This window comes from Bemisia tabaci, chromosome 4 (genome assembly GCF_918797505.1).
Source record: "Bemisia tabaci chromosome 4, PGI_BMITA_v3".
Lineage (NCBI taxonomy): Eukaryota > Metazoa > Arthropoda > Insecta > Hemiptera > Aleyrodidae > Bemisia > Bemisia tabaci.
This window is the reverse complement of record NC_092796.1, coordinates 31,224,332-31,242,461: the sequence shown is the minus strand read 5'-3', so window position 1 is coordinate 31,242,461 and position 18,130 is coordinate 31,224,332. Positions and strand designations below refer to the sequence as shown.

The 18,130-nt window shown below is 36.2% G+C and overlaps 1 protein-coding gene and 1 long non-coding RNA gene across 4 annotated transcripts in view; one reads left to right on the top strand and one right to left on the bottom strand.

The window, feature by feature from the left end:
- RhoGAP93B (MyTH4 and RhoGAP_KIAA1688 domain-containing protein RhoGAP93B) overlaps positions 1-18,130 on the bottom strand; it is a 30,774-nt gene that overhangs the window by 6,307 nt on the left and 6,337 nt on the right. The window contains exons 6-21 of one of the 3 annotated variants that reach the window (XM_019050452.2): positions 17,850-17,934; positions 16,467-16,707; positions 15,295-15,536; positions 14,326-14,510; positions 13,513-13,712; positions 9,830-10,213; positions 8,279-8,389; positions 7,858-7,961; positions 6,951-7,040; positions 4,774-4,917; positions 3,984-4,210; positions 3,662-3,760; positions 2,680-2,842; positions 1,887-2,044; positions 1,164-1,428; positions 405-605 (exon numbers count right to left, since the gene is read on the bottom strand). In XM_019050452.2, coding sequence (XP_018905997.1) covers positions 411-605; positions 1,164-1,428; positions 1,887-2,044; positions 2,680-2,842; positions 3,662-3,760; positions 3,984-4,210; positions 4,774-4,917; positions 6,951-7,040; positions 7,858-7,961; positions 8,279-8,389; positions 9,830-10,213; positions 13,513-13,712; positions 14,326-14,510; positions 15,295-15,536; positions 16,467-16,707; positions 17,850-17,934 — 2,893 coding nt within the window. In that variant the 3' untranslated portion in view covers positions 405-410. Of the gene's footprint in view, positions 1-404; positions 606-1,163; positions 1,429-1,886; positions 2,045-2,679; positions 2,843-3,661; positions 3,761-3,983; positions 4,211-4,773; positions 4,918-6,950; positions 7,041-7,857; positions 7,962-8,278; positions 8,390-9,829; positions 10,214-13,512; positions 13,713-14,325; positions 14,511-15,294; positions 15,537-16,466; positions 16,711-17,849; positions 17,935-18,130 lie in introns of all 3 variants that reach the window. The other 2 variants (XM_019050444.2, XM_019050461.2) reach the window with 2 other exon arrangements.
- LOC109036323 (uncharacterized) lies at positions 8,837-15,599 on the top strand. The gene is made up of 3 exons (XR_011899756.1): positions 8,837-9,386; positions 9,876-10,142; positions 15,196-15,599. It is a non-coding gene; the product is annotated as an uncharacterized lncRNA (long non-coding RNA).

Sequence of the window (18,130 nt, the reverse complement as noted above, 5' to 3'; positions counted from 1 at the left end):
CTCATTTTAATTGTTCCCTGACATACTCCCAATTCCCGGATCCATTCCGGTTTATAACCTTAATAATCAATTAAAATGTAATCTTTATTTTAGTTTGTGACTCGAGGCAGTTAGGCACAAAAGTTTCTGCTGCGGACTGACTAATTTAAAGGGCTTCCTGTTGGTCTTTGGAATCACACGAAAATGCACAGCCTGAGATCCTGATTTTCTTATTTTGATTTTTTTTTTTTTTTTTTTTTTTAAATATATATATAAAAAAGGTTTACATGCATGGGACAAGTGTTAAGATATTGGTAGAACCTTGAGTGGGTCGGCTAAGAAACAACCGGCCAACAAAGAGCCTGGTCTAAAATGACAATTTAAGCCTCTTCTAGTCAATATACAAACAAAAATGAGGAAATTACCGAGCACTAAAACATTCCTTCCACAGAGCTTGTATCTAGATGCTGGATGAGTGCACGCATGAAGGCCATTTCTTTGCGAGCATTGTCGAAAATTGTTCGAGGGTCTTGAGAGGTGCACCTCAAACAATTCGGAGCTATCACCATTGCAAGGTTACTTGCATCCATTTTTGTCACTTGAACAACTTCTGGTCGTGTAAACATCTGAAAAAAAAAAAAAAAAAATCATTCAGTTTATTAATATAGGGGTTATATCCAGTTGAGTGTGCTTTTTTGCACCAAAAGACTTCCATTTTTTGGGGAAAATATAAGAAGAAGAAGTTTTCTTCCTGAATTTATGTCTGTACCTCTAAAAAAAACTGGCACAATGGAATCTAGCTAAGTTGGATAGTGGCATATTTTTGTGTATTTAAGTTAAATATTTAACTGATGGTGATTTCAAGTCCAATTTATACTTAAAAAAGCCAATTCGCTAAAAATCTGCTGCAGAGATGTTTTGGAGATACTTTTGTGTTCTTGATCAATAGCTATTATTGGTGAAAGCCAATGACGTAGCAGTAGATATTTTGGTAATTTTGAATCTGATCTTCAATAATAGCTGGGTAGAATTAGACAAGGACTGAAATTTTGTGTCCATGAACTCAATGCAGAATAAAGCAATATCAACCCCCTTACCAACTTTACTGACACGGCAGTACAATTTCCCTTCAGTATACATGGGAACATGTAAGGGTGCAAAAAGGTGATTGAATTTCTAAATACCTGGAGAAAGCGGACCAGATACATCAGAACACGCTTATTGATCAGTGGAAGCTTGTCTACAATAGCGAGGGCCTTGCTCGGGTTATCATGGTGGGTAACACACTCTGAGTACATTGCATCTGGTATTAGTGGCTCATACAACTCACGATACCAGAGCTTCAACAAAGAGGCCGGCGTGTGGGCATCGGTTAAACAATCTACAGGAACTTGCCATGCGTCGAGTTGAGTTTTCAAACTTGTAACTTCATCAACGTCCGCTGATACCCTGTAAAAAAAAACCCACACTTTTAATTTATATTCTTTCTTGTGTCATTTCAATATCTGCAGTTTTAAAATGTGGAGTATCATATTGATGAATCTTGGAATTCAGCTTAAGTTCTGGAGAGTCCAAAGGACTATCCTCTCAAGATGATCAGATAACAACAATCAACGTATACAATCAAGTCTGCAAATTAATGAGGCAAAAGGTGAAAAAAAGAGGCGATTGTCACACAGAGCTGACAATTTTAAATTCAGCTGTTTTTTCTCCCCTATCCCACTCTTAAAAAATGAATGTTTCTCCTTGAAGTTTTTAGAGGAATCAGAATTTGAAGAAATAAATTTGTATTTTGTAGGAAGGTAGTAGTTAAACTGAATGTTTTAGCAGCATTTGTCCACCGCAATGCAGAAAAATCAAAATCAGACCATTCAGGAAAATACAATAGTATAATAACAGGTAATTACCTAAAAATGCCTTCTGTTTGTGTGCCTTGAAGGCGCAGTACTTGTTCAGAGAGCGTTGTCTGTATCCACGGTAACTTGTAGTGAGGGAACCTTTCCTTTTGCATGTCCATGATTTCCTGAAGCGTGCTTCCGAACATGCTAGGTCGGAATATTTGGATCTATTGGAATCAATTTACAGAATATGTTAATGACATGCAGACAAAGAAAGACAACCCTTTTTTGAGAAGGTACAAATTGATCAGGATGAAAAAAATAAAAATACTATCCCCAGGGGCCAATAAACGCCTGAGGTGGTGAGGGTTCTTTCATTTTTACTTTTTAGATCATCGTAGTGCACACTGTTTGAAGTTCTGTTAAGTTTATCCTGGATTACAAACTATCCTCTAGATCGTCGATTTTTTATTAGTCTGACTAAAAAGTTTAAGGTCGTTCTTTGACACTTGATGGTCGATCAATCAAACAATCATTTCTGGACTTTTCAGCATTTCTTTAGATTTTCTGAGCATTACATGACACTGTGGTGCATCAGGTATTTGCATAAAAAAATTGACCAAAAAGCGCGAAGTAATTTTTTGGTATTTTAAAAGCAACTTTGAAGCAATGGTGTCTTTAAACAAATATTAAAAAATGGAAGAAACCTAGTTTGAAGGGCTGGATTTTTTTTAAGGTTTCGCTATTACTGATTTTTAAGAATTCCTGATTTCTCGACAAGATACCTTTTTCAAAACCTCTGAGGATGAAAGTTTAAGTTGAGTAGAGAGTTGTGAGAGATGAACTTATTATTAAAACTCACTCTTGCTTGATCGATTTCTTCAATGGATGGTTTCCGGGGCCTCCTTTTCCCATTTACACCTCCTCTTTCTAACCGTTTACAAGACACTGTGGCATAGTGACTAACTTGTACATGAATAGGCCATTTACCAACTTCTGGAAAGTTCAAACTTGGATCTCGATGCCTGGAAAACATGGAAATATTTCGGCTTTAAGTGTAGAGATGTCTAAGAAAAGAAAAGTTACAAGACTCATTTTAGGTTTGACTCACTTTCCAACTTTTTAATTCAATTAGGAAATGAAAAATCAATGACATTGATAATTGATGGATTCTATTCTAGATTTTTGCAACAAAATCTAATCAACCATTGTTTTAACACACCAAAAGCTTGGTACGGTGTTGACATCTAGAGGATGTACAAATGAGTTTGAATTCTTGCACTGTGACTATGTTAATTACTAAAAGTACATTTAGCCTTTTGAGAAAAACAGAAAATTCCCTGCAAAAACAAAAGTTCCTCTTCTACAATTTGAGTTTAAAAGATATAATTATTGCAGATGCAATTCAGGAATTGGCGATTGCCTGATTTTCCGATTTCGACATAGTAAGAGAAAATTGGAGTAATTTTTGACACTTTATCAAGATTTCGTCAGATCTTAGATTATGCCAAATTAATAATTACTGCTTTCATCACCATGAAAAATTTATTGGCGTTAATAACATGATTTTGCATGCAACTATTAATAAGAAAATAAAATTTGAATCAGAGGCAGAAAGCCCAGATGGTTAACTACCTGTTTTTTATTTTTTCCCTTGAGTTTGAAAAACTCGAACTTATCATTCGCTCATCTTATGATAAGAGTGCAGAAGAGACTTTTTTCTAGCATCATTAAAATTGTTAAAACGATCAACAACGTGCAATCAACGCCAATCTTTAGATTTTGTACATTTTTAAAGGCAAAAAAGTGATTCAAAAAAATATTGCTCGGAGGCATTAGCACACCTGTTCATGTAGCCCTCAAGATATGCTTGAAACTTCGGTGATGGTGGGAAGAAAGCCAGACAGATTGCCAGCAGCTCCCAGCCTCTTCGTAAACTTTCTCTGGAAGTACAAGAAGAATAGAAACGTTTTAACAATAATATCGACAAGGAATATTTGCTTGATAAAGTAATCAAGAGCATTACTGGAGAAGAGATTGTTACAAAGTGATTTTCTTTTAAATGAGCAAGAGACGAATGGAGCAGTCTAAATCCTTTTAACAGAAAAAAACACGAAATTCATTATACACAGTTAAAAAATCTGAAAGGATATACAATGGACATACTTCCTGGGATTTTCCGTTGTTTGTCGACAGATCTGGATGTAAAGTTCGTCTCTGAGAGCAGCCTTCGTGTATCCAATGTTGCAGATATCATACGCAACACTGTTTATTGTCATTTCTGGTTTAGCTTTGCGGTCGCTCATGTAAATTTGAACTAGTTTGAACAACTCACAGGCTTCCTTCTTCAGAGCTTTATCTGAAAGCACTAACATCGGCTTTCTTATTGGATCCTAAAATTGAAAAACGAAATTAGAACTCAGATAGGCTTCTGGCTTGATGTTACAAAGAATACACAAAACAATGCATGATACATGTTTCTAGGCAGCAATGAATGGTTTCGGTTATATTTACCACTAACAACTGATACTTATACTAGATTTCTACATTATAAAGGACCTTAAAAAACCTAAGTAAACGTTTAAGAAGAGACATTTTTTTTCAATAAGAGGGAGGTGGGGGGACACAAAACATACCCAAGAAGCTTAAAGAAATAGGTTGGGAAAATTTGAGTTAAATTTTGTGTAAACAGAAAAGGTGAAGCTGTGTTATAACCAAATAGTTTTCAGCTCAAAAAAGGACCTATTAAGCTTTTAGCTTGCTTATTTTCAGAACCAGATTTTTTGGACTGCAGACTTTACGCAACCATAACTCTAGTTGAGTTTAACTTACGTTCATGTTTTTTGTGCCAAAATGTAGAGTAATCCTTTTCCAATTTATACACTATAATTTTTTATCAGATACATCAATGGTAATTCAAATAATGAAAAACGTAAAGGCGAAAAGACAGACTTACTTTCGACCAAGATAACATATCACGCACGGAAAATTTCTTGCGGAAGATTCCTTTTTTGTGGATATTCAAATTATCTTGGGCATATTTTTCTATGTCACTTTCAGACGGTAATTTCTTCTCTCGGTTTAAAACAACTCTTGACAACTGTAAAAATATGAAGAAAAAATCAGAATGAGAAGAGAAAATGAGTAAAAAAGGCCGACCAGATACTAAAAGGATTAAGATCTAATTTTTGATTTGAGCAAAGCTAAGGTCAACCAAACATGAGAAACAGAAAAAAATTACACGATATCAAACTTCAAACAGGCTCATTTACAAATGATTAACTTTGAATAATCAATACTTTGGGTGATACTTAAAACTGTTGTTTCAGCAGCCACACTCTCAACATCATCAGCTGATTGACACAAACTACTGCAAGTGACATATGACTCATATATGAAACTACAACGAAGTGAAGCTCATAACATGGATTGCATTTTGCAAAAAGGAACCAGAAGCATTGCAATGATGCTAAGATTGTGCAAATTTATCCTTTGCAGGAAATAACTGAAATCATGAAAAAAATATGAAATTTACACGGTCATTTTTGTCTTAGATTCACAGTTTTCAACGGGTAAAATAGAAACTGTCAATGGATAATCAGGTTTGTTATCCAAGGCAAAAGAAATTGCACAATCTTAGCAACATTGCAATGCTTGTGGTTCCTTTTTGCAAAATGCAATCCACATGTTCTCAAAAAATCTCAGAGTGACAGCACAAGAGAACGCTGTGCCTTTTTTTTCTCCCCCCTCCCCCCCCCCCACAAATAATTAAAAAGAAACAGTGCCACTAAAGAGGAGTTTGAAGGATTCAGCTTTTTCCACTCTGTTGTGAAATAGAGTGGAAAAAACACCTCTCTCGTTGGTCTGAGATAGAAGCCAGAGGACAGAAGTTTTCCAGTTGGTGATGTAGCACTATTTCAGGGCGTTTACATTATAAAAAATCAATTTAAATGTGCTTCTTCAATGCTGCTTCTAATGAAGTATATATATTTTTGTTGCTATCTTATGTCCATCTAAAACGTCACTTAGGGAGTATTTCTCCGTTAACAAAGAGAAGTCTCATTTTCCTCAGTGCAACTATTAGTGAGGAAATTTTCAAGGAGAGACAATCAAGGCATTAGATAATACTAAATCCATGCAAAAATAATTTTGACATTCAACCGAGGCAAAAGAAAAAGAGAAGAAAGAAAGAAAAAGTGCGGATGATCAGAAACTCAAGTATGTGCACAATGAAAAGATAAAAAGAAAATTAAGGCTGAACATACTGAACATAAAAACTATCTCTTAAATATTCAGCTGATTGTAATTATCAGGCTTAAATGGTGCAATAAGCACGTGACTCAAAATTCATTGTGGATCAGTTTGAAAATCGGGTTGGAAACCTGGGAGTTACTTGGACTGATAACTTTATTCTTATAAGCCGAATCATAACTGGAAACTCTTTGATTTTTAAAATGCTTTGAATGAGAAGAAGATGATGCAGACCAGAGGTATAGTAGAAACCTCTTACGTAATCAAATGCTTATATCCAAAACTGCTTGTATCATTAAAATTGCACAGTCTTGGATATCGACCACAAAAAAAATGTGAAAAATTTCCACATACATTCGAACTGCTTGTATCAGTTTTTCATTCAGTTTCAATTTTCGGTTCTAAGCAGAATTTCCTTCCAAAATACATGACTGAGTTTTGGAACTTCAAAGACATTCCAAGGCATGATTTATTTTTGAAAATCCAGTGCAAAACGCTTGCAGTCAGACATTCTCCCAGTTCAGGTGCATTTAGATATAAGCAATTTTTACTGAATCTGTTATGTGCAACTTCTGAGCGCCAACTTTGAGAATGACAGGAAATTTTCATGCGCTGCACAGCATGAATTTTTCAATTTAACAACAACTTCAGACTGCTGTTGTGGATGTAATACAGAAGTTTGGATTTTTTGACTGATTATTTTTTTTTTAAAAAGAAAAAAAATTATTTATGCTTTGATTTTATTGTGATTGAACTTCAGTAATTCAGCCCGACAAGATTTCTCATCTTTGATTTCTTTTATCAGATGAGATTTAAAGGTTCTGAGGAAGAGAAACACGTAAAACAAATTTTAAAAAAAACAAAAATGAAATATACAGCCACCTGTTCAAATTGCGCTGCGGCAGACTTGTCCGTTCTTTGAAGTGAGCTATGTCGGAACAGGGGACTTTGACTAGGGGATCGCCGACAGGACTGGGGGTGTAAAAATAACAAATTTACTACACCAATAATAATAAATAAAACAAAACAAGCTTTAGGGAAAAATCGATTTAAACAAATAAACAGGAAAATACTCGAATGAAAGGAGTAATAAAAGCCGCTTAATAGAAAGTTGAAAAAATTAAATAAAATTGTAACTGGACAGAAATCAAACATTTAAGAAGCATTCACAGAAAATTATAAAGCGCGAAACTGTACATCAGCTGAGTGCGTTTGACTATTTTGTCTTAAAAACTTCATATATTTACTTAATGAGTGGATCAGGTTTCTCAAATTAACCCTGAGATCTCACGAGGAAAGAAAAGACGACACTCATTATTTGAACCAATCTGGCAATCAAAGCTTACAAAAATTATATACACAGCCATGAATCAAACATAATTTACTGAACAGGATCTAGCTACAAGATCAGTTTTAATGAGCACACTTGCCGGAAGAATCTTATGTAAAGTTACACAACTTTACCAGTAAAATAAACTGATGTGGGCCGGTTTGCTTCCAAAAACAGATTGTTGCTTTAACATCTCCCCTTTTTTCTACAAGCTCATGGCAACTTAAATTTATAGAGCAAAGACAGGACAAAAATTCAGGCAAAGAGTTAAAAATAATCCAACAGATCAAGGCGCTCTTTGAAAAAGACACGGAAGAACATAGGAATACTGAACTTAGAAAAATTATATTAGTGAACATGAATCATTATAAAAAAGATTGCCTTTGCTGACTTGGCTCACAGTTTAATTAAAAATGCGAATAGAAGTTTCTAGTTACATCGAAAATAGTGAAAACTTACCTCTGCTCTTTCAAGAATGGGCGAGTAGAGAGGCGGAGGCATCTGGGAGATTTCTTTCTTCCTTTTCAAGGAGGCGTGTTGCGTTTGCAATGGTAACTGACCACCTGAATTAGAAAGACACATGTTACTTTTGAGAGGTCATGAAAAAAGTGTTCAAAGAGGAATAATAAAAATAAGCTTTAACATTATTGCATAGTATTTCTTTTAAAATATAAATTGTCACATCACTTTAGTAAAATCAACAATGGAGTAAATTTGAGGGAATTGGAGGACATAAGTGCAGTTTTCATAAAAACTGAAATATTAACGATTTCGAGTAAATCTAGTCTTAATGTATGTCCTCAGTAAAATTCGCTCCAAAATTCCAATTTTATAGCATTAAATAGCCAGAGAATAAAAAAGTTGACTGGTTACAGCTTACCTAAATGACTATTGCTGCGCGAGGGTTCATGAGCTATATTGTAATAGCTGCCACCACTGGCTGCCATTCGAGATTCTAATTCGTCTACTACGTAGTCGCTTACTCGTCCATCTGTAAGATAAATAATCACGACTTCTTAACAATGGGCACTTACCTCTGAACTACTAACTTTTTCCTTTTTACTATCATTAATTTTTACCTTTTTTGGTAATCTTAAATCTAAAAGAGGAGTTCATACCGGTTCTACATTCAATGCAAATATTCAATTTTTCCATTGAATCAACGCTGTCAACTCCTGATGGCTCATCAGGTTGTTGTTTTTTTTGGTGTTTTTCGGAGTTTAACAACGGAAAATTTCTACCCTTAAATCCGAAAAACGCTAATAGCCACTGAACCCTCCAGATACCAAACATGAAATTCAAAGACTCCTGTTAAGTTTTCTGGGGACTTCAGCTGAAAATACAAGATATTCCTGAGAAATGTTCATGCTTCTCGATAAGATTTTTATGGACTTTCGTCACTGTCACAGGTATTGAATTACCTGCAACTTGTTCTTTTCTTAAACTTATAAATTTCTCATGCATATTTAGTAACTCATTAGGGATGGCTGGATTTTGTCCATTTTCCTCTTTTTTACTTCTATCACCCAGCCATCTCCTACAATCGCCCATTAATTTAATTACTGAACTTGCAGCTGATAGCTCCACTGATTATAGCCAGCCAATAGCGTGTAGACTTGTTGTCTCACCACCTGTGACGTCAGCAAGTCTATAAAAGCTTGCGCTGCCCCAAAATCTTGGTCCTTTACCATCTGACCCGTACATGTACGATGTGCCCTCTTTAGCCCTTCTGGCACAAGTGTGACTACTCTTAAATTCTGTACCTCTTCAAAATTCTTTAATACAATCTTTTCGGTTCAATCAATTCTTTCGTTCAATTTCTGCTCTCCCACAACTCCGTTGAATTTTCCGCCGCGTCAAGGATTTTTTAGATGTTTTCAGTCCGTCTAAAACTCAACTAATCCTCCTGACGTGACAGTCACAAAAAAATTGTTTTTCTAAACAAGAGAGTGAAAAGTTGGAGTGTTCCAATTGGAATTCATTTAAAGGTGAGCAGAAATCCAGTGAAAAATTACTTAGGACAGCAGAAATAGAGAGACTAATTACATGGTAAGATGAATATTCTCACATAAGTGATGATGAGAAATAAGTATCCCGGTTATTAAAGATGAGAAAACTATGATTCTTGTGAACTAGACGCAATTTATAATTTTCAAACATTTTCAAGGAATTAAGAAGAAGAAAAAAATCTCGAGGGTTATTCAATGATCTCTCCGGGCTGCAAAATTCCTGCCTCTAAAAATTAGGTTTGATTAAGTAAATGATTATGAAAATTTCAAGCAGGGGTCGGTAGATTGCTTCCAACCAGCAAAGAAATCTAAGCTACAAGAGTACACATTGTTAAAAATCTTCTAATTGTTCTCTACTTTTCAATTCTAATCTCCGCTTCCGGAGAGATTGAACAAATTCAACTGGAATGAAAAAACTTTACCTGTAGAGTAGTTTTTAGGACGTGCCAATTTAAACTCTTGTTCCAGGAAGTGTGCTGAGTCATCGTGAAGGTACTCCTGCGAGCTGGATAGGTCTTCCTCTTGATTAGACATCCCTTCATCATCTGCAAACTCGTCCGACTCATACTCATCTCGAGCATTGTCATGCTCATCCTCCTCTGAGTACACCGAATCGCCTTCTTCCGCTAAAGAGTCACCCATCTTGTAGCATCCCGACAGTTTTGCCTGCTCCAGGATGTACTGGTGAAGAGGCAGCATGTTCTGCGTTGAATAGTCCACATTTGAGTAGAGTGGGTACGTTGGTTTTTTATCTTTGCTGCTGTCCGAAGATGCGGAGAGGTTTGAACTTGGCCGCGGCCGTAATCCTAGGGAACAACAATCAAAATGTGTTAAGTTGGATTTTTTAATTCAGCATTGTATACATAATTTTTTTTTTTTTTTTTTTTTTTTTAAGTTGCTTTATTGAATAAAGTACATAATTGTCACTACTACCACATTACAAATAGGGTATCCATTGACATGTGTTAATTAATAAAAGAGTTATAAGTAAAGATTTTTTAGAACATATGATAAGGTAGTACTCTTATCATATAGGTCTGAGGCATGTAATGCCCCAGCCATTTGTATAAAATGATAAGATCATGTTTCTCTTCATGGGGAGGCGTACGGGGAAGGGCGAGGGCCGGGGGGCACCCAGCCGTAAGAGTCAACCAAACAGAACGGGAGAGAAATGGCCTTTGGCATGGTTAGCCTTATTGGCACTTAGCGACAACTCCACTTTCATCTGTTTGATGAACCCAGCAGGGAGACCCCCAGCCCCCCGCCCCACCCTGCCCACCCACTTAGAGTTAAGTTTTACAAGAAAGGTGAAAGTTATCCTGAGAATTACAGGATGAACAAACTGACAGGAGCCAAATTTTTTTTCAGATAATTATTCATTCTTCTTCTCCTTCTGCCAATCTTGAGATCAAGACAGATATTTGCGTTGTTAATATGTTTACTGCTGATGTGAGAGCTGTTATGCTTTTAGATTGATTTAAGGTTGTTTCCTCTAGGATTTTCAGTCTTCTATCAAGTAGTTCAAACTTAAATTGATTAAACACTTCATCATTTCCTTTGTACTGCGTAACTGGGTCAGGGGCAGGGGTAGAGGTAGGGGCAGGGGCATTATTAGTTCCGCTTAATGCTCTTGCATAACTTATATTTGGAGAGACTTTGTTGTTGATTTGGATATTCTGATGAGATTTGAGGGGAAGAGGAAATCTTTTCTTATTAATTTCTTTGTATACTTTGCAACCCCTATAATTACCGAAATGCGTACCTCCACAGAGGGCACATGTTGGCAGTACAGGGGTGCAGGTTTTGATGGCTTCAAGCTTACGAGGACAGGATTCAGCTTTATGAAAATCTCCACATACAATACATCTAAAGTTTCTATGACAGAAATTCTGGGAATGGCCAAGCGATAAACATTTTTTGCATTGTATAACTTTACTTGATTTTTGTGGGAATTCAAGTTTAATAATGAAATCATTTATTATTTTGATATTCTTTAGGGTTTGACTAATATTTGGTCTTGGTTCAAATTCGATTTTAAAAATAGGTAATAGGTTTTTAGTAATGGGGTGTCTAATTTGGACTAAGTTTTTCACAATAATATTTTCATGCAATTCAAAGACTTGTTTAATAGTTTCTACGGGGAAATCTATGGACAGACCTTTAATAACTCTTCTTATATTCCTGTTATCTTTTTGTTGGTATGTGTGAAATTTAATGTTGTTATTTTTAAAATATTCAAAGAGTACAGTATAATCTTCTTTAGATTGAACTACTAATTTGACTTGTGATTTGTTAATCACATGTATTTTAGAATTATTGACCAGAGTGTCAATAACAGATTTTTTAAACACGATTGGATTTCCTACTTCTGAGACAAAGAGTGGAGGGGAAGAGAAGGAGTTTTTTGGATAATTTCTTCAGGTTGATCTGGTTGTAAGACTTGAAACTGATTTCCTGAAACGGCAGTTCCACTATTGAAAGTCCTTAAACTATTTGAGGCTGAAAAAATTAATTGTCTCTTCGCTTTTTGGGTGCGATGTACTTTTTTCGGCGGGTTGTAGTTCTTGTTGGGCGAGTCTGCAGCCCATAATTTCCGTTTGGACGTAACAATACGCCATCCTGATTGGTCCTGTAATGATGAGGATTGAGCACTGGGTTCTAACGTTAACGATTCCGTTAAATTCTGAGGCAAAAGGTTGTTGGTGTCCATGTTTATCATTGTTGAGTCAATAAAACTTTTTTTCTCTGAAGTAGAAGATTCAGGATTAATAGGTACATTACTTGTCGAAGTTGAAGATTCAGTTTTTGGTCTTAAGAGTACACAATCTGAATTTAGTACTTTTTGTTCGTATGATTTTGAGCATAATTCGCACTGGTGCCACTCTTTGGAATGCTGGCAATTTGCCTTAAAAATGTTTCGTGTACAAATGTTACATCCGTATACTTTGACTCCATGGGAGCATTTAAAATAATAGTAGTAACATAAATTTGTCTTTTTGTTAAGGTGAGTATAGTAAAATACCATTTTACGCAACACTAGAGAGTCTAAGTTCCATATGTGTCAGGGGCCCAGCCCCGCAACGAACGCGTACAAGTACGCTCACATCGCGCTGCCAAGTAGCCACAACACTTATCAGATTAATGAACAGATTAGAGAGCTCGACTGGATGCACGTCTGACTCGGAACAAGGCTGATAACGAACTCCATAATAATTTTACGATACAATGGCACGTTCAGACCTAAACAGGGTCTTTATTTGTTATCATTCAAAAACATTGAAACTTCTTGTCAAATAAAAAGGAATATGAAAAACAAAAACCAGAGAGCACGGATTTTCTTATGAGCTCATGCCCCCCAAAATTGCATGTTCCCCCTGAGTGTGCCCCTAAGTTAGAATCATGGCGGCTCAATTCTTATTCGATGAGGCTGAATGAAGCATTTTAATTGAGAATTCACCAAAAAAATGTCTTACATGTAAACTGAAAGAGAAAAAAAATCCTCAATATCAGCCAATTTTTCAAAAACAAGGGGGATTTGGGATGCATGTAGAAATGTGCAAGTCCAAAATTTGACCCATATTCATGTTACTGAGGTCCAGTAGCACCAGAGACTTTGAGTGGAGCAAAGGTTTTCAATAAAAAGTTATTTATGAAATACCCTAGTCAGGGACGAGTTCTAAAGGACGCCGTACTGTGGTGAGCGCTGCGTTCAGCGCATTCTCGCGTAGGACCCTAGTAAACTCAGGGGATCCTTCCCCTCGAACCTTGGCTCATCTAGCGCCTGCTCCAAAAGTGAGGTTAAGCCGGTGATTGAAAAATAACGCATATGGAGGCTGGATTCTTGAAAAATAAATATATTTATGGCATTTTCCGATCCCTTTCAACAAGGAGGGGGCCTACAACATGTTCAAGAAAGGTGAAAAATTCGATTTTTGAATTTTTGTCAAGTCCAACAACTGCTAATAGCAGTAAGGTGCGAGGGTCCTACGCAAGATCGCAGCACTAGTAAATGCTTTGTTGGCTCTTACGGGAGTCCAGGGTCCTATAGAACTGATCCCTGCCCTAGTGCATCCCATCTTCTGCTTGCATGTTTTCGTAAGTTTACCTGACTGGTGATTGAAGGAGGCTTGGAGTTTTGATTTTCTGGGGGTAATGGCTGCTGTTGTGGGACTACTCAACTCGCTGACGCTACTCGAAGAGCTGTCTTTTTCCTCTCCATCATCATCATCATCCTCTGGCCTCACATCTTCATCATCTTCGTCATTTTCTTCTTCGTTGTTGCTTGACAAACCTCCATCCCTTGACCTGCAGGTCATAAAAATGTCAATGAAAAAACTTTCGAAAAAAACACTTCTCAGGACCATCGTGTCAATCGATGCATCAATGTTTAACGACTCCACTTTAAACAAAAATGTGACCTCAAGTCTGAATTCTGTGAGATGAGTTCATTATGGTAGTTACTTATGTATTTCTTGCTTACAAATTGTTTCAAAACTAATCAAATTTGAGAAATTTTGATTCTTAGAGGACCTGAACGAATTTGAACACATAATTATACAACTGCAATATTATGAAATTGTTAACACTGGAACATCAAACAGCGACAAATTACATCAAATAACATATTCATTGAATCAGTTTAATTTGGCTCCTTTTGACCCTTTTGGTCAGGTCTGATTGGTAGGATCTATTTGGGTGATTCAAGATCCAACAGATCCTTATTTGAGTCAGTAAGAAAACTACTAGGTTTCATAGTGTTTAAATGGAAAAGTCTCGATAAAATATAGAGGAAACAAGTGTATATAAAAGGCTAGCATCCATTCAATTCAAAAATTTGAACGATTAGAGATAAACTTTAAAAAACAAACATTTTCATTGTTTACACTTCTGATTTTGAAAGCTTTGGCCGAGTACTTACCGATGACTAGAGGGAAGTGATGGGTGCCTTGAACAAGACGAGTTGCTGAGAGGAGCTAGGGTAGAGGAGTTGGAAGACGACCTCGATGATCTTGAAGGTGCTTTGTGAAGGGGAGGAGGAGGGGTGATGAAGTTGGCATACTCTGTAGGTCCGCTTCTTTCAACTTGGTGGTGTTTACGTCTTGTCTAGACGGAGAATGACAATAATAGCTGTTATTGGGATTGCATTGCAAGGTAGCCATGGTTCAAAGTAAAAAAATGTAACAATATTCAAAGATTCGCAGGAACTTTCTGAGGACTTGTTCTTAATTTTCTAAGTACTTACAACCGAAAAAACATTGACCTTAGGGGGCTTTCCAAGACTTTTCAGTAAATTATTCAAGAATTGTCGAAGAGTTTCACAGTAATTTTTTTTTTTCCTCCCCCCAGAAACAAACTTGATATATTGTTGCAAATAAACCGCACTTGAATTACTGATGGGTGAGCCCACACTGGGTACAAAATTCAAGTCCAAATTATTATTTCAGACAAAAAAGAGACGATGGACACCGTATATGAATATATCTTTTTCTACCTAACTGATATTTCATCAAGCATTATGAAGAAAGCATACTCTTCAAATTATCATAACAAAATTCCGAAATTCAGTTATTTATAAATCCAAAATTTTAAATTACAAGAGTACCGGACTTTCATAAACAAGGGCGTATTTTGGAGGCTTTTTAGACTGAAATAAGGAGAAACAAAGCATGTGCACAGAAACATTTATAAAAACACTCATTGATAGCAATCAATTAAAGTCAAGTTTATTGTTTCTAAAAAAAAGGTGCAAAACATCTGTTCGTTTCTTCTAAATTATATCTGTCCACAGGTGCACAAAGTTACAAATTAGTTGATCTAAAGCTGGACATACTAACTCGGAAAATAAAAATAAAGGCGTGAATTAGTAGTGAGGAACATTCGGCAATACCTGAGGCGTAGATTCTACAGACAGCTTTGAAGCATTCTGGAAGTACTTTTCATGCATAGAATCGTCCTGCTCGTCGTTATCAACCGACTGCGCTCCCGACAGCGGATGGGCTGCCATTGCAAACGAGTGACTTCTCGAGAGGTGGTGTGATGAAGCAGAACTTGGGAGGAGAATCTGTCGATTCGCACGACTGCAGCTACCGCTCCTGTTTTCATGACCTAAACTGTAGCCTCCGCCAACACCTGCAAAATAATTTGACACCGCTTTGAAGAAACAATAAAAATAAAGCTGAAGTTTAGGATTTACTTATTGTGTGTGCATTGGCAACAATGTTTTGTGTAGAAAACGATTGTGACCATCCACAGGAAACTCCTTGGTGCTGAAAAATCAAAATTAAAGTTCTAGTACCACTGAATTGAGCAAGGTTCCGTGGAAATTCTAGCGCAAGAACACTTGTGGATATAAAACCAAATTGGCTCAGTTCCAGTTTGAAGTTTGCAGTTAAAAAAATACGATTTTGAAGGCAAAACTATTGCAGGTTTAATTTCCATTGTTCACACGTTGGAATAAACTACACTTCTCTCTCTGTTGACACTTTAAGTAATGGACGAAAACTTCAAACTAATTTTTCAGAATAATCCAATAATTTATTTTCTGTCAAAAAATCGAGTTCTAATGTTTTTATCAACCTGACATGAATAATTCTCTTGAAAACTTAATGTCTACCCATTATTGTTTTGGCACTGCAGATCACACAAGATTAAAGAATTAAGACTAAAGGGAATGAAACTATTGAAATGGATCTATAGTTCTGAATTTTATTCATCTTTAGGAAATTTATTTGTTCTATTCATTAAGACTAAATATTTTTGGCGCTTTCATTGACCCGCCAGAAATTTAATACGTACTGATTTTTTTTTTGCTATTATCTTCAAATGGACACCATTTTGCGATTAAGAAATAATACTTCTGGCTCATTTAGAAAGAATTAATGAGCCATTAGTTTCTCTTACGAATAGTTGCTTTTACAGATGAGCCAGAAATAGTGATTCCCTGATGCAAAAAGTACTCCAAACTATCCTATCAATTAATAACTGCTTTAGTCACCAATCCAATATTTCATAAAGAGGAATTCAGAGTAAAGGAGCAGTGTGAAGAATCAGAAGACTCACTAATGTCGATGTCAAAGCTTTTTTGCTTAATCGATGGTAACTGGTGTTGCGATGTAGATGAACTACTACGTTGAATGGGGTGTGGTATTGAGCGAGAGACAACGTTTTCCTTGATTGTTGCATCACTTAGGAGTTTTTTCTTCAACAGTGGTGTCGATGTGCTAGCTGACATAGCAGATTTAGCATCCAAAGATGTCCGACTTAGGGATATACAACTTGAGTCGCTGGACCTACCAGAATCCTGCTGCAAAAGCAGAAAACAGATTATAAAACCAAACCTAGGAAATTAATATATTTAACAGTCTGCCTGTGACTGAACAGCGATGAATGATGGCAAACGAGAACCAATTACTTTAGTAAACTGAAAGACTCTATAACTTAAAATACCATTTTTCAAGAAAATAACCAGACACGTACATATTTTGAGTCAGCAAAGAATAAACCATCTTTTTTCAAATCATGGAGGAACAGCCATATGAACTTCAAATAACACAACATTTTTGCTTGCTTCAAAATATACTTGAGTAAGACAACCTCCAACATTACAAATGACAGAGGAAAGAAAAGTGCATTTACTTTCTTCAATTTATAGACATTTCCAAGGGAAATGGTTATGAAACGCTTGACTGCTAATGAGGACAGGCAACGGACCCGTCAAAACATGTCCAATAAAATCAAAGGTGAGGAGGTTAAAAGATTTTTAATGTAAAAACCTAAAAGATAGTTCGATATTCATACTGTCTCACAATGGACCACTAGACAAGGTTCGAAGTTAAGCATTCTGATACATGTTTCCTAATCAAAATTTCACGTAGAACACGATTTGCGCAATGACTATGACTGAAATTAATTCCTGACTAAGATATATAATGTTTCTTGAAACGTGAATTCAAACCTTCCACTCATGAAAACACAATAGTCTGCGTAAGTCAAATCGCACACTAAACTTTACCATGACAATCTCTGCAAAATGAAAATCTGGCAACCTCAACCTTGACACTTCGGCTCAGCTACAGCAAATTGTTAACACTTGGAAAACTGTTGTGAGGCTCCATTTGACTCACGTAGAGAATTGCTTTTCTGCGACTGGGCAATTCAAAATTCCTGTAACCAATGTAAAATAAAAATAATAATATCTTAATCAGGAATTAATTTCAGTAATAGTCATTGCGCAAATCGTGTTCTAAGTGAAATTTTGATTAGGAAACATGTATGAGAATGCTTAAATTCGTACCTTGTCTAGTGGTCCATTTTAGCCTTGCTTCTACTTATAACAGGGCATCATTTTGTATTAAACAGGCTAATATTAGCATTAGACAGCTATTTTTCATCTCTCTTCGCCTCTATATGCCTCTCTCTATACCTGGGAACACTAACACGTACCTGCGAATAAGCAGCACGGTGATGACTACCCCTCCTAGGTCTGTCCTCAACATCTGTGCCCCAAGCTTTTCCATGATCATCATGCCTAAAAATGAGAAAAAACGTAAACGTGAAAGAACATGGCTCACCTATGTTTGAGGAAAAACAAAAAGTCAAGTACATTCGAGACCTTGTTGATCTTACTAGCTTGACGCAAAGGTGTTTCCTTGGTGCCCTAAATCGGACTTGAGGAGCCAACACTGGCATCTGACATCAGATACTGATATCGACTGACAGTAAAC